At 39.4% G+C, this 15874-nt stretch overlaps 1 protein-coding gene across 5 annotated transcripts in view; it reads left to right on the top strand.

Annotated features, from left to right (window-relative positions):
* PDE10A (phosphodiesterase 10A) overlaps window positions 1-15377 on the top strand; it is a 534797-nt gene extending 519420 nt beyond the window's left edge. For all 5 annotated transcript variants that reach the window (XM_054023695.1, XM_054023697.1, XM_054023694.1 and 2 more), the window contains exons 21-22: window positions 2953-3041; window positions 9490-15377. In XM_054023695.1, the coding sequence (XP_053879670.1) occupies window positions 2953-3041; window positions 9490-9607 (207 nt within the window). In that variant the 3' untranslated portion in view covers window positions 9608-15377. The remainder of the gene's footprint in view (window positions 1-2952; window positions 3042-9489) is intronic.
* The last annotated feature ends 497 nt before the right edge of the window (window positions 15378-15874 follow it).

Here is a 15874-nt window from a genome sequence, read left to right on the forward strand (position 1 = left end):
AAATTGGATGTTTAGGTTGGAAAATAAAATTTAATTTTTCTTATGCAGTAAAACTGAAATAAAGTTGTTTTAAATTTTATTCTCTGAAAGTTAAAAGCCTTGTTTGTGAAAGCTAGTGATGGTTTTAACATATTGGTTATTAATAAATGGAAAAGCATTGGGTAAAATTTTCAAAAAATGCCTAAATTTCATTTTTATAAGGGACTTAGGCACTGAGGAGCCTGTGTGTAACTGAAGGTTAATGAGACTTAAGTGCCCAAGTCACCTTGGTGCTTTTGAAAGTTTTCCTGCAATCTTTTACATATTCATATACTTGTAAAACAGAATTAAAGAGGGACTATATTAAATTCTTTAATCTAGCCACAGTCTGTCCTTAAAATGCAGCTGTATGGATGAGAACTGGAATGTTAGTTTGGGGAATCCATGCCCTTTTTAAAATAAAAAAATATAAAATTTAAAACTCCTGGTCAGAAATGGAAACTATCTCAAGGAATTGTCATGGATTAACTGGTTTTATTCATTTTTTCACCCTAGCTCTTTTTTGACCCTCTCAAAGTTTGTCTAGTTCGTTGTGTATTTTTTAAATGAAAGTGTTCTTATTTGCATGGCCCAAACCATAATATTTTATTTTAATTTTTAAATACTGTGGTTTCAGTGATAGGATTCTATAATGTAAATCCCAGATGTGTTTAATTTTGGCAAAACCTCTCTCTTTTTGCCATGGTATTAATAGGGTAGGTTAAGCAGATATCTCCTTTAGAATTTGTGACAGGTCTGTAGCAGTCTGTCAGTTCTTAAAATAAAATAAAAATTAATTACAGACCTCTTTAAAAAACCCCATGGAGTGCATATAAAACATACAGTTTAAAATAGTGAGCTCCTTTATGATGTTTATACCTCCCTCCTGTTTCTGCAGCCCTGCCCCCTTACCAACTGCAGCCTCTCTGTCAGTCATGTCATATATTCTGTAGTCAAGATTGTAAGAATCTGAGGATAGGGATTGTATCTCCTATCTGTTGTAAAGCACCAAACGTACCTATTTACACTCCAGTTCCATTGCAGAGGGAGCCTCAGCATCTGTGGAGGTAGGGTCAGGATTTGCTTTTTAATATGTGTGTAGCAGGGTGGACATCTGCTCCTGCCTGGAAGGGCTGGAGATAGCCCAGGGAGCAGGTAGCGTGAAGGCTGAGTTGATTGGGGGAAGTGGCTGCAGCTGGGGCCACACCCCAATCAGGCTGCAGCTGGCCCTATATAAGAGGCTGGGAGCCAGGAGCATCTCTCTCTGCCTTCAGAGAGAGAGAAAGGCCTGGCTGCAGGGAACTAGACAGGGTACCTGTAGTGGAGCAGGGCTGGGGAAAGGCTGGGGAGCTCCAGCCTGGATAGCCCCAGGCTGCAGCCTGGTAATAGGCCAAGGGGTACTGGGGGTTGCAGAGGGCAGTCCAGGGCTAGGCCAAGGCAGCAGGTCCAAACCCTCCTTGCCAGTGATGAGTGGCCTATACTGTAGTCTGCCCCAGGGAGCGGGGGCTAGTTGGTGACTGGCAGTGGCCTAGTACTGAGGCAAGGTGGGGATAGTGGGTGGGGGTTCCTCAGGGAGGGGAGACCCAGATCTGTGGTGTACTGCCAGGGGGCAGCACCCAGAGCAAGGGGCACCGGGGTCTTGGGAGGGACACAGGAGCCAGAAGCAGGGACAAGGCGGATCACCGGCCTGCAGAGGGCGCTCCAGATGCTGGACAAGCTGATTCCCTGGAATAACCAGTAGGGGGTGCCATAGGGGTGAGTCCGTACCCTTACAATGTGGATAAGGTCTAATATGTCAATAGCTAAAAAGGGGTTTACATGTCAAGCCCTGTGATCATGGTACAGTATGCTATTTCACTAAAATACATTTAAAACTATATATCAGATGAAAAGACTGGTAGCCCACGCTGTGGATCTTCCTGCACTAGACTGGCTAGCGTGTGGTCCTCTATTAAAGCTTTGGGGATTATTATTAGTTTTAAGTGAGGCGCGGTAGGAGGGGGTCAAATTTAAATGTGTAGTGTAAGCAAACACGACTCCCTTGAAATCAGTGAAGTTACAGCAGGGCCGTTTTCAGAAAATGTCCTGCTGTTAACACCAGTGGTAGCAACATTAGGTGCCCTACCCTAGATGGGCTAGTAGCACCTTTAACACTGTGTTGACTAGACCTGCTCTGAGCAGCGTTGAGACACATCATAAAAAATGTCAGTTGAACCATCTTCTGAGGGGCCCCACAGTTAGAGCTAAACCAGTGTTTAGAAATGGGAGACATTTTTAGAAAACTTTTCTACTATACAATATCCTTAGAACATCCAGGGAATCCAAGTATGAATCAGAATTCCAGAGGACATAAGGCAAATCCAGAATCTGACCCATCTTTTGGAAACACTGCAATATTTTCCTCTTTGAAAAGCCTTTCCACCATAATAACACTCCGAACATGGACAGTCCCATCTACCCACATGCCTCCAACCCCCACAATGAACAAATCAACCTAGCAACAAAATCCAAAGAGACAACCTACCTCAAGCAGTATGTTTTACCCCCAAAAGGGAGAACTGACTGCTATTGAGTTCACTTTGACGGGTGCTCAGAGGCTATGGTGATGGGGGTACAGAACAGTAAGACAGACTGTAAGTAAGTAAATTGTAAAATAAGTAAGTACACCTCTACCTCGATATAACGCTGTCCTCGGGAGCCAAAAAATCTTACCGCGTTATAGGTGAAACCATGTTATATTGAACTTGCTTTAATCCAACAGAGTGCGCAGCCCTGCCCCCCGGAGCACTGCTTTACCGCATTATATCTGAATTCGTGTTCTATCGGGTCGCGTTATATCGAGGTAGTGGTGTAAATAGACTAGTTTGGGGCTCTTTTGCAGTTAACTGTGTCATAATTTGGCTCCTGTCAATATTTTTTCCATGTTTTTCACAGATTGGATTCTACAATGCTGTAGCCATCCCATGTTACACCACACTCACACAGATCTTCCCTCCTGCTGGGCCACTACTCCGGGCATGCAGGTGAGTAGCAGTGCAAGTTTTTGCACAGCATATATCTTGGCTGAGTGAGAGCATGCCCCACTACATATCTCTGTCTAGAAATATATGTCTCTACATTGCAAATATTCTTCTCTAGCAAGTGCATCAAACACCTGGAGGCAGGGACTATTGGGTAGGTTCAGCTAACACAGGTCTATGGATGCAGCTATTAAAATTTATTTAATGTCAAAACTACCTGTAGACAAGCAGGTCCACTGGCAAGGTGTCCCCAGTTAGTTACCTCCATCTACCCCAGTACAAGTCAACTTCCCTCTGTCTGCTTCATGCCTCCATTTTACTTGCATAACTACTGGGAATTAAAATACCTTTTTCTTCTGTGCTTTTACTGTCACCTCATCTCTCTCCTATTCCTTTTCTGATGGTTGTGTTCCTGTATTCTAGTTGAACTGACATGTTTCTCTCTCCTACGTGGCAGATCAGAGTACTCTCTTCGTTCTTCAGATCTTTAAACCACTAGTATTTTCTCTTCTGGGTACAGTGGCAGTGTAAAGTAAATAGAAGGAAATCCTCTCGCTCTGTCTGTCCATCCACTCATCCATCTAAAATATACAGTTGAGGTCCAGAAGTGTGTGTGTTTGTGTATACTCTGAAGCCTAGAATGACTGAGTCAGCGTGAAGTGATGGAAACAGCTACAAGCTTGGCTGGAAGCTTTTTTAATTCAGAATATCACCAGGTTCAGTCATCACTGGGATACATGGTCTGTTATCATCCAATTTTTAAGTTCTCAGCCACTTTGACTTTACAGATTATATCCGTGCGACAGCAAGGTATGTATCTATGCCATGCCAACAGTCCTAGACTAACGTGATTTCAGAGGTAAGTCAACAAATCACCACCCTTGCTCTACAGCTAATTTGCATAGAATAGTTCCATTGGTTATATGACAAGAATACTCAGATGGTAGCTTAATTAGCCCAACTGCCCCACCTGGCTGACTACTTCAAGACATGGCACCTTCACCTAGCACCAGCAAGACAGTCTCTAGCCCATACCACTTCCACCATGCCAACGCTAAGAGGGAACTAAACATCCTAATGAATGGCCAGAGGCTGAAGCATGAAGCTTACCCAGTTTATTTAGGCATGACCCTTGACCGAACACTGACATACAAAAGCCACCTGAGCAAGATACAAGCAAAGGTCAAGACACACAACAACCTTCTCAGCAAACTGGCAGGTTCTTCATGGGGAACAGATGCTCCAACCTAAAGACCTCAGCCCTTGCCATCTCGTACTCAATAGCAGAGAACTGTGTGCCTGTATGGAATCGGTCAGGAAACACCAAACTTGTTGACATGCAAATCGACTCAACAATTACTCATTATCACAGGAACTGTTCGACTGACTCATCTCTATGGCTTCCAATTCTGAGCCACATTGCTCCCCCTTACATCAGGAGGGAGATTGCAGCTGGCAAGCTGCTTGATAAGGTACATGCCAACCTAGACTTGCCCTTGTTCAATGCCCTTTTTAACCCACTAGCTACATGTTTCATTACGACACCCATTGTGGTCACGGCTGCCATGCCAGGACATGATAGCAGAATCCCGGTGGCAGGAAGACTGGTGCTTAACACCAACCACAAATCAGTTGCTCATCACAGACCCTACTGTTCACCCGCCCAGCTTCAACCTGCCACATCATCAATGGGTCCTTCTTAGTCGATCCTGGATTGGGCAAGGCCTCTGTGCAGCCAACCAGCACCACTAGTATCTTCGAGACCAGCTATGCTGCAGCTGTGGCGCAGGTCAAACAATGATGTACATTATTGAGGAGTGCCTGCTAACTAAATTCAGTGATGGGCTCTGAGAGCTCCACTTGGCCACATTGCTTGGCTCAGTGAATATGCAAATGTTAAATAAAATAAATACTACCACTTCTGGACCTCATTGTGATGGAGGCTATTTCTGACTCTTTCCCACCCATGTGTGCACATACCTTTTTTCCTCTGCATTCTCTCCTTTTCTACATATCAGATATAAGCCCATCAATTGCCTAAATGTAATTGTGGTGGCAAGACTTGCTCCTGCCTACTCCAGATGTTCCTATCTGCTTTAACATGGTTTTTGTTATTACACTGACGTCTCATTCCCTTTAGTGTTGGAGGCTCCAGACTCCCTTTCTAATGCTAGAAACAAAAGGCCAAAGCTAAACACCGAGAATTTCAGCAAAAAATTAATTCACTTGAAGTTCCCTATAAAACTACTTGTAAACATTCTTAATTTTACTAGATTGTGAATCAGTCAGCTGTCTTGTAGAGGTAGCTTGTGCAGTCTTGCAACCTAGCTAATTGCTAGATTTGTAATTCCTGTGCGGGATAGATTACTAAATAGTCATCCAGTAATATCAACAGCTGAAAGCTAGATGTTGGCTGCCTGTTCCTCTGTGGCCTAAAGACAAATTGTGCATTCTGTAGCAGAGCTGGTTCCCATCACAATTTTTGTCAATTATGCTGTCTTTTTTTTTTTTTAAACTTGTTCAACTTTCTCAAAATGTTTTACATTTATGAAAACTCCAGATGACTTTCTTCATGAAATATTTCCCATTAGCTGGATATCTTCAAAATCAGAAATCCACTTTGCTCAGAAATATGTACTTAAATATTTTCATTATGAAGTAGGTAGGAAAAGTCTTTTTAGAGGCCACATGATTAATGGATTAACCTCAGGACTGGAAGCCAGGAACTCCTCAGTCACTTGACTGGCCTTAATTATGTTTTGCACTTATTTTACAAATATTTACATAAGCCTCACAATACTTGTGTGAAGTAGTTGAGCATCATTATCACCATTTTAGAGATATGGAAATTGAGGATTAGAGAGGGTAAATAAGATGCATAAGGTTACACAGCATATCATTGTCAGGACTTCTAGCCAGCGGGGCAAGTTCCGAAAAAAATTGTTTTGGGTTGACCCAAAACTTTTCAAAATTTTAGGCTTATCAAAAAGGTGTTTTTTTAAATGTCTTTCAGTTTGAACAAAATCAAACAAAACCTTTCATGTTGGGTTGAACCGAAACATTTATTTTGATTTGAAAAGAAAAATTTTGTTTTGATTTTGAGCATTTTTTAAAAAGAAATTAAAATTTTAAATAACATTGAAGGAAGTTTCAGACCAAAGTCATTTTGAACAGAAAAATAGAAACATTTCATTTTGAAAATGTCAAAATGAAACATTTAGGGTTTTTGGATTTTCTTGTCCAACTGAAACAATTGGCGAATTCAGCACAAATTCACAAAACATTTCAGTGTCACCGAATCTACATTTTTTTGCTGAAAATTTTCACAAAGTTCTAGTCAGGATCAGGATTCCAGTTAGACCCCAACATTCTTGATTCCTGTCCAGATTCCCAAAACTTTAGACAAGCAAAACCTCCTTACTCTAAACAATGTTGTTAAAATAAGTTTTCTAAAATATCTATTAATTTTGAGAGTCTCACTTCTTGGACACTCAAATAGAAATGCTTAAGGCTTGATGTTCAGAGGTGCCAAACACCCACAACTGTACTTGCCTTCAGTGGGAGTTACAGGTGCTCTGTGCCTCTGAAGGTCAGGCACAGAGTCTTTTAGAATAAATATGAGCATCTTTCCAAGAATGGGTTTCTTCTGGACCAGCATATGGTGTGTGAATTAACAGTAATCAGACTGCTTAGTACTGATTGCACTGGTGTTCTGTACTTCAGTAATCATGTTTCACTATTTGGAATCCAAGATTCAATATTTTTATTTCTAAAAGTCCTTGTCAACTACAGTCAAATTTTAGTTATCCAAACACCAGGTAAGCTAAACTCTTGGTTCATCTCAAGGTCTAGTACATTCCCTAAGGTTTGACTAAAGTTGTATAGAACTGCTAATATTCAGGTGAGCCGAATTAATGATCACCACAAGATTGAAATGACTCCTGATAAACTGAAATCCTACAATGTAAGAGTTTTGCCTAACCTCCTATTCATCAGCAGCTCTTTGATTTCAGAACTTAGCAGCTCTGCACAACCAAAGCCACCCCTGCAGAGATCCTAAATTCAGCAAGACTGGAACTGCACTGAGCCAGCCAGCTCTGGGCTGTCTATAGCTGGGGGAGCCAGACAAGGGGCTTTGAACTCAACCCTGAATATGTATTTCAAAGTTCACTGGCCAGTTCCTCTAATTATCAAAACGCTTGTCTCACTGGAGGTCTTGGGTTTCCCCAGAGGCCTTTGGGGGTATTTCTACACAGCAACTAGACACCTGTGGCTGGCCCATGCCAGCAAACTCAGGCTCTCATGGGTTTCTAGTTGCTGTGTAGACATACCCTCAGATAACTAGGGTGTGGTGCATATGGCCTTTTTAGTGAGAGGCAATTGGCTTTCATCACAGTGAAGAGCTTCATTCAATACTGCTTCAGTTGCTGACTAAATACATTTTGATATCACCCTTATATCTATAATATTCGTTTCTGGAATGCGGTGTTTAAGATGTTATGTCCTTGAATTCTTTGGAATACAGACAAATGCTGCAAAGTAATAGCAACACAAGCAGCCAGGACATCCTGTCAGCATCAAAGTTTTAACTTTGAGAGACTGTGGGCCTTTATTCCAGGCACTTCAGAGCCAGAGCTTTGCTGGTGAGCAGAAAGGCATATGAATCATACCAGCTGTACCTTTTAAAAAGACACCATCATTCATCTTGTTGGAATAAGATATTACCTAAGAATCTGAAAGGTTAATTTATGTGATAGTTTGCTCCACATTTCTGTTTTAATAAATCTGTTCTGAACAATAAGTTTACTTTCTTACTGAATTTGTACAGGCCAAAGACACAATCTGTGTTGTATTTGTATGGTGTCACTTCCATTATTGTTTTGGAAACTGAATACACACAGTGCATACCAAAGCAGCCAAATCTGAGATAATATATTTATATTGGGGATAAAAGGAGAGGGGATGATTTTTAAAGATGGATTGAATTCAAACCAAAATTTTCTAAAGCCTATTTTTGTTTTCTTGCCTTCAGGACTCTGAATCCCTGATAAAACAGACAGATTTAAAAACCAAATAATGATTGACACCTTCCCCCCCCCACCCTCCCTCCATGCCTAGGGAGTCTCCCTGGGATGTTCTGGAGTTTCTGGATGTCAAGTGAGCTGGGAATGGTGGTGGCTGTTCAGCTTTTTTCACAGCTCTCAGTGCCCCTCCTGCCCCACACCAAGTGCTTCTTCTTTATTGGTTGGGTTGGCTCCAGGTGTATTTTTCAGATTGTAATGACCAGGGGTACATAGTTTCCATCCCAGGGCTCCTAACAGGAGTGGAACTCTTAGCATCCTTGATTGCGCTCATCACCTCTGCAAGTCTACATCTGCTCTCCCACAACTGTGCTTCAGAATTTTCCTGCTCCTACCACTTCTCTGCTCTCCCAGCTTAGAACCTGGTATATCTTAGTGGTTTCCTGCATTTTACCAAATATTTCAATGAAGCTGCGTCACATAAATCAGGAGGGCCTTGTGGCATAAACTAGAATGATCTAATGTGATACATAATACGTAAGGCCTTAGTAGTTTTGTATTCCTATTCCTTCACTGCAGACATCTGTCTGAGAGTCTGTCTACATAACTAGCAGTGCCGACTCCAGGCACCAGCTTAATAAGCAGGTGCTTGGGGCGGCCAAGGGAGAGGGGTGGCACCTGCGGCAATTCGGGGGCGGCAGGTCCCCCACTCCCTCTAGGAGCGAAGGACCTGCCGCTGAACTGTCGCCGCCGATCGCAACTTTTTTTTGTTTGTTTGTTTTTTTTGCTTGGGGCGGCAGAAATGCTGGAGCCGGCCCTGATAACTAGACTCTTGGTAGGACACAATGGAGTGAATTTTGTTAAAACTGAGATAGTATGGCTGTCTCTTACTCTGCATTTGAAAACTAAATGGTCCATTTTGACCATATATAAATATCATGGACTCACTAGATCCACAGCGATATAAATTGACAAAGTCCAATTTAAGTCCTTGGAGTGATACCAGTTTATACCAGGTGAAACTCTAGCTCCATATTCCATTCAGATACTTAAGCTGTAAACAGCTGTATTATTTGACACTTTTATGATTTGTAAAATCAAAGTTTGGAGACTTGACGGAGAGGGTAGGCCAGGCTCTAAGGTAATGAGCACTGTCTGCCTCTAGGAAGGAGAATAATAGACAAGAACCCCGCCCCTTATTCGAAGGCCCTTTGCTTTGGAGAAGACTGACTAATACAATAACCCTACATGGTGACAGGTTTCAGAGGTCTCTAAGGTGCCACAAGGACTCCTTGTTATTTTTACAATAATCCTAATATCTAAAAGGTGTTCACTAGCTACTTTGGCCAGCAGAATTGTATTGTAACAGAAATTATTATGAACAAAATATTAAAGTTATGTACAGATTTATGCTCTTTTTGCATCTCCAGGGAAAATCTCAAACAATGGGAAAAAGTGACGCAAGGAGAGGAAACTTCATTATGGATTCCGTCCCAACCACATGATCCCCAGACCTCGGATTCACTTCCTGTGAAGATTGATGACTAAACAGCCATGACAAATTGGTTTAACTCTAAGGCATCTCTCCTTTGTTTTTTTGTTTGGTTTGGGTTTTTTCTTTTTTGGAAAGGGGAAAAAAAAAAGCTACAAATGCTGAGAAGCAGATCTGCCTGTGGAGGTAATACCTACAGAGTTACCTCAGCTAGGCGACTGACTGCCAGTCTCCTGTCTAACATCAGTGACACAACATAAAACAGAGAGAGACTGACAACTCAGTTGCTTCAGAATCAGCTGTCAAAGCAAACTTATGACATGTGAATATAAAAGACTGGCCTTTTCTCATGGGCTACATTGCTGAGGCCTTAATTCAAAACTGAAGGGAAAAATATTAGGGGGTACTTTTAAAATTGTATCTTTCTAGTAAGGGTTTCAATGGTACTTTTATTATATTGTACTGTGGCTGGATTTAACACCAGTGTCACTTGGGAGTTCTTGGCTATAAATAGAACATTTTACACATTGCTATTGTGAATGTTTGTTTGATCTACTTGTAATCAGTTCGAAATTTAGCAGAAAACCTCTGGGACTGTAACTTTTCCTGAAGTTACAGTACTTGAATTATCTTGCTGCAGACAGAAGGAAAATCAACTTTTAGGCTCAAGGCTCCAAAAACTCTATTAGGTATCACAGAACAACTGTTTTATTTCTCAAGTTAAATGTTGAAAGCACTGGCTGTGGTGTTTGGTTCTTTGTAATTATGTGAAAAGATAGAGAGCTCATCCATTCATACACTGGAAGTACTGGATATTTATCTCTAGTAAGGAAAGATGCAGGCATAATTTCAGGCTGGATCTTTTTATCAACACTGACTAAAATGACAGGCTAAAGTTTGAATGTAATAGCAGAGATCTGCCTGCCTAGCTAGCTGTATGTCAAGTGGTCATGCTAATATTTTTTGTGGTGAGTCATATTTTAGAAAATATTAGAGACATGTTTAATGTACAATACTTTCTGCTGGAAATAGGAGCCTTGTCAGAAAAGTCAGGTATACTAGGCATTACTGCGGTACCATCACAATAAAAGGAAAGTATTTTCCTTTGACTAGCGTTTATGTTGCTCACCAGTACTGTATGTTTTCAACTACCAAAAGAAAAAGGGAAGCCATTTACCTTTTTCACGTTTGCTTTTTTTCTAGTTCAGCAAACATTTCCAAGTTTAGCGCTACCTAACTAAGCAGAAAAATAGCTGATTCAGAAAACTGAAACTCTGGAAGAAATTCTGTGCTGATGTAGGGCTCAGATCCTGCAAACTATTATGCACGTGCTTAGCATTAAGCACATGTATAACTGTTTGCAGTTTGGGGCCCTATGCTCAATGCAACCCTTTTGATTTTAATGTGGTTGCAAAGGGTGTAATTCAATATACAAAATTGACCCTGAATCTTTCTTTTTAAAAATAAAATAAATAAAATTTCAGCATAGATATAGTACATCTTTTCTATACCCCGGTCATTAGCAACACTGCATTTGTTTAGTCTGCACTGCCGAGCCTACATTATATTATACAACTCTTCTTACCTGCGTGCAGATAGGCAAGTTTTGAAGTGGTTCGGTGGCAACACTACAGTGTAATGTAAAAACAACAAGTAATACGGTCAGCAGTTTAAAGGCAATAGGTAGTATCTCTTTTTCCATTCTGCTTGTTTACTGAACTGTATTGATCTAATAAGCATGCATCTTATTATTTTTCTTTATTTAAATGTTTGGGTCCCTGAAGAGTTTTGCCTTCTATTCTGGTCGAGCACAAACCAGTTTTTGTATGCATCTACAGTATGTGATCTATAATCACGTAATTTATACATATGCCTTTGCAGCACATAAAATACCATGTAGGGTTAGATTTGGGGTATCTTGATCAAATCTTTTTATTTGAAGTTCAGATTTGAATCATACAGGGGACCAAGGATGTCTAGCAACATCCATGCAAGCGCTTAGTTTGCTTTGCCAATACTAAATGATGTTATTCTCTGCATAGTCACCAGTGAATTTTTCTGGAATGAAAAAAAATTATAAGGATGCAATTTTATCAAACTAAACAAACAAGATTGACATAAGTGGTGTCCTCTACTTTATTCCTTATCAGTTCTGGTTTAAATAATGCAATTCATACGCAGCTTGTGTTACTGCAAGCAAAGAACTTGGGACACGACCCAGAGTTACTGATTTATGTGGAAACTTCACAGATCTGTGGTGGCCTCAAATACAGTCTGTCTATATATCTGTGAGATACCCAAAACAACTCATTGAAAATCTCTTTCATGGCTCAAGCATGTCTGTTATTACCGTACCCTTCTCCCTCTGTTTGCTGAATTTGTCAGTGTTGCAAAATATTCCTTGTCACATGCTATATTCATTTCACAGAACGTTTGTCTGATTTCTAGTCACTGACTGTAAAATCTAAATTAGCTAGATCATGAGTCGTCACTGAAAATGCTTGGCAGTATCATATAGGTGCTTTATGTATTTCCCTAACAAATTAAGCAAAGTTGCAATAAATAGTTCTGTTAATGTGATGAGACAACCATATTGGTACTTGACATTTTGAGTAACCTGAACCACTTAAAACAGTTTGTTATAGTTAAAGTTCCATTAGAGTTAATACAGTCCCTCCACCCCCTTTCTTCTCCTCTGGAGTAAGACAGGGGAAAGGAGTAAAACCATATGGACAAAGCCTACCTATATTTTAGGCAACAACAAAAACAATAGTTTTAATGGGCAAAATTTTCTAAGTTGCATCAGTTTGTCCTATAGACTAATTTAGTGAGTACAGTTTTAGGCATCCAGGTGTTTGTCAGAAGTAAACCCAAATCAGTATCCCAGAACTGAAAACCCTAATCTAAGAAGAAGTTTGAGTCTGCATTCAAATGTCATGACTCAGGTCCATGTTGAATATTTGGTTGTCCACAAATTTATATTTTCACTGGCAAATAGAACAACTAAACGTCTGACACAACCATTTTTGTGGTCAAATGTCAGCTGAGGTTTTGTCCCTTTAGTAGTCACACAAAATGAATAAGAACTTTTAAAAAATTGGCAGACATGTTTTCTAGAAGTCTTATAAAATGTATAGTTTTTATTTCCAAAAGAGCATTTTTATTAAAGTTTTAATGACCTTTTCCCTTCTAAACAAAACAATAGAAAAAAGGGTCTACCAGTATTTTATATTTTTGCATTCTTTTAAGTAGGCAAAAGAAGCTGAATTTGAGAAAGATGCATATTCAGCCATAGCTCCTGCTGATGCATCTTGAAACAATACCTGGAACATAATGAATGAGGAAAACGTAGCCAACCTGTGAAAAGTGGATGGCGCAGGATGGTATTAGCCATTTTAACTATCACTTAATATACTGTGTTCTATAAAAGCTTTGCTGGAAACTCCATTACTGCAGTAATCAAGTTAAGAATTTTTGTAAGATAGTGCAATATTCTACTGTAATGGTTCAGCACATTGCAGCTACATTATTATAAATTGTAGCACTGTAGAAGCAATACATTAGAATAATGTACTGGGTTTTTTTTTAAATGGGAGCATATTTTCAAATATGTTAATTAGATCCTCGGAGGCATGCAGTGTAGCACTTACATTTTCATATGGCACACAGTACATAGTACTTAGGTGTGTTTTAAATAATCTGCATGGATTGCAAATTTAGAAGTAGAAATATATGTACTAGCTAGTCAGTCTCTTGCTGTTACTGTGTTCAGGCCACTTAGTGTTAAAATTGTAAGGGCATCATATAGCATTATTTATCTAAAAGAAATACCCAAGTCCCTTACCTGTTCAAACAATTGCAAACTTCTTGAAGAAATGCATTTGCCTAAAACACTGTGATATAGTTACCATTCTGTGAAATGGTGCAGTAAATTGTTCATTCTAAGGAGACTAAGTGACTTTCAGCACTCTTCTATAAAGATACTCCTATTCAAATTTTAGGTTAGGTATCCCAATCTAGCGAAGGCACATTACAACTATCTTTTGTCTGCTTGCTGACCAAAAACTGTGCTCGATTGTAATTTGGGTGTATGCTCTGTCAAAAACTGAAAAAGTTAGTAATGAACTGGTTTGCAGGGTATATCAAACTGGTTTGTAGAGTAGATCCACGTATATTCAAAGTTCAGAGGGGGCAGTTCTGTGAAGAAGAAAGAACTTCAAGATAACAGCATTCAACTTTATGACATCTAGTAAGGTGAAAAATTGATTTTATATATATGATACGTATAAACTATCTTCTTTGTAAAAAGAAATGCAAGTGCAATAATTTAAAGAGGTCTTACCTTTGCATTTATAAATTATAAATACTGTACATGGTGTGTATTTTTTCATGTATTCATTTGCAGTCTTTGTATTTAAAAAACAAGCCTAAACCTTTACTATTATGTTTGTACAATAGAGCAGTAATCATTTATTATAATATAGTTAAGTTGTAAATAAATTAACAAACCAAACAGCCAGTACATATGCATATATGGGTGTCCTGTTGTGAAACCTGTTTCTGCTTTAATTGCTGGCTTTCGCACAGCAAGACAACTTCTGTGGATATGTAATTATACATATAAATATATGTATGATACATAAAATATATTTAGAAATGTTCATAATTTTAATGGATATATCTATCCATACACTTTGGTGTGAATATTACTGAATACAGAGTTTTTTAATATTTTCTATGTTCATTTTTTGGTGTTATTGTGAGTGGGGGAGAGGGACGGGGACTTCTTGTGGACCTGTGTGTATGTTTGTTGATATACTACAAGTAAAATACAAGGAAAAATGAGAACAAAAGGCAATGGAATCCATGAAAAAGATCAACATTTGATTTTCTGTACATGTGACAACTTCTCAGTTAAGGTGCATTTTTCCAAATATCTGCAGTTGCGGGTATTTTCTATAACCAAACAGGTCTGACTGTATATTAAATATTCAAATTACAGTCAGATCCTCAGCTGATGTAAATTGCCAGAGCTACATTGACTTCCATGCTGAGGATCTGGGCTACCCTTTTACCCTTTTTAGTTCACAATTGAATTGAATTGAGTAGATTTACAATCCATCTGTTTCCAGCATCTTGGAACTACATAGATGTTGCTTGAAAAGATTTGTGGCCCCTTTTGTCTAGGCACACTGATAAGGAGGAAAGAGGGCAAAAAAATAGTATTGTTAGAATAGTTTCTTTACATGGGTTTCCTTCAGAACTCTTATGCTCCAAATCCTGTTTTTCATGACCCACCCAGATACATCTAACTTTGAGATAAAAGGTTTGTTCCCAGGAAGAGCTAGGTGTGCTAAGACAAACCTCACAGTAGAAATGGCTAGCCAAATTACAGATTTTTAAAAAAGACAATATGAATGCACCTTATTACAGTACCTATAATTCTGCCACTCCTCCTCTTATTACTGTTTACATAAAGTAGCACTCAGACGTTCCAGATGGGGATTCTGTTTGATGCTATACAAACAAATCCTTGCTTCAAAGAGCCTTTTATTGGCTTAGCATGTGATCATGTGAGGTAGTACTGACAATTGTAGAAAATAACATGGATGAGTTAATTTCAATACAACAGGTGATTTTATATATGCTTCTGTCAAAACGAGATTCATCAGTAGCTGCCATTAAAAATCAACATTCGCCCATAGTAATTGAGATTTCTTGTTTGTGCAGGGAAATGTGTTATTTCGGGTATAGAATGGTGGGTAGCTATGGGGAAACGTTGACTTTTTAATGGTGATCACTATAATAAAAATACATCTAAAGATACCATGGTGACTGGACTCTTACTTTTAAATATCAAAGTTCCAGGATGAATGGCAGGAACTCTCATCTGTCTCAATGGTTTTTGACCCTTCAAGACATTAATAGGTGCCTCAGTGCCCTCCTGAACAGTTTTCAAAAGACCACCCACTGAACACAGGGCACTCACTAGTGATCAGTGGAGAACTGGCTGGTCAGATGCTGTTGGCTCCCTCTGTTTTCAGCTCCTGCATTGCATTAGATGACTAATACAAATACATACATTATCTCCTCATGTTACTTTTCCAAGTAAGCAATTGCTGTAGTTGCCACAAGAATTTTATGTGATTGACAGTATGTGGAGGGGGAAGGGAGATCCATGATGTCATGAATCAAGGGGAGATGATCCATGAAACAATGTCTATTATGATTTGGGTCCACACACTTAAAAAGCATGAAAATCCCAACTGTGTAATGTTCCCCTCCAGTTCCTTTTTTTTACTGAGTTTGTCAAAGGAGCTACT

This window comes from Malaclemys terrapin, chromosome 3 (genome assembly GCF_027887155.1).
Source record: "Malaclemys terrapin pileata isolate rMalTer1 chromosome 3, rMalTer1.hap1, whole genome shotgun sequence".
NCBI classification, from domain to species: domain Eukaryota; kingdom Metazoa; phylum Chordata; order Testudines; family Emydidae; genus Malaclemys; species Malaclemys terrapin.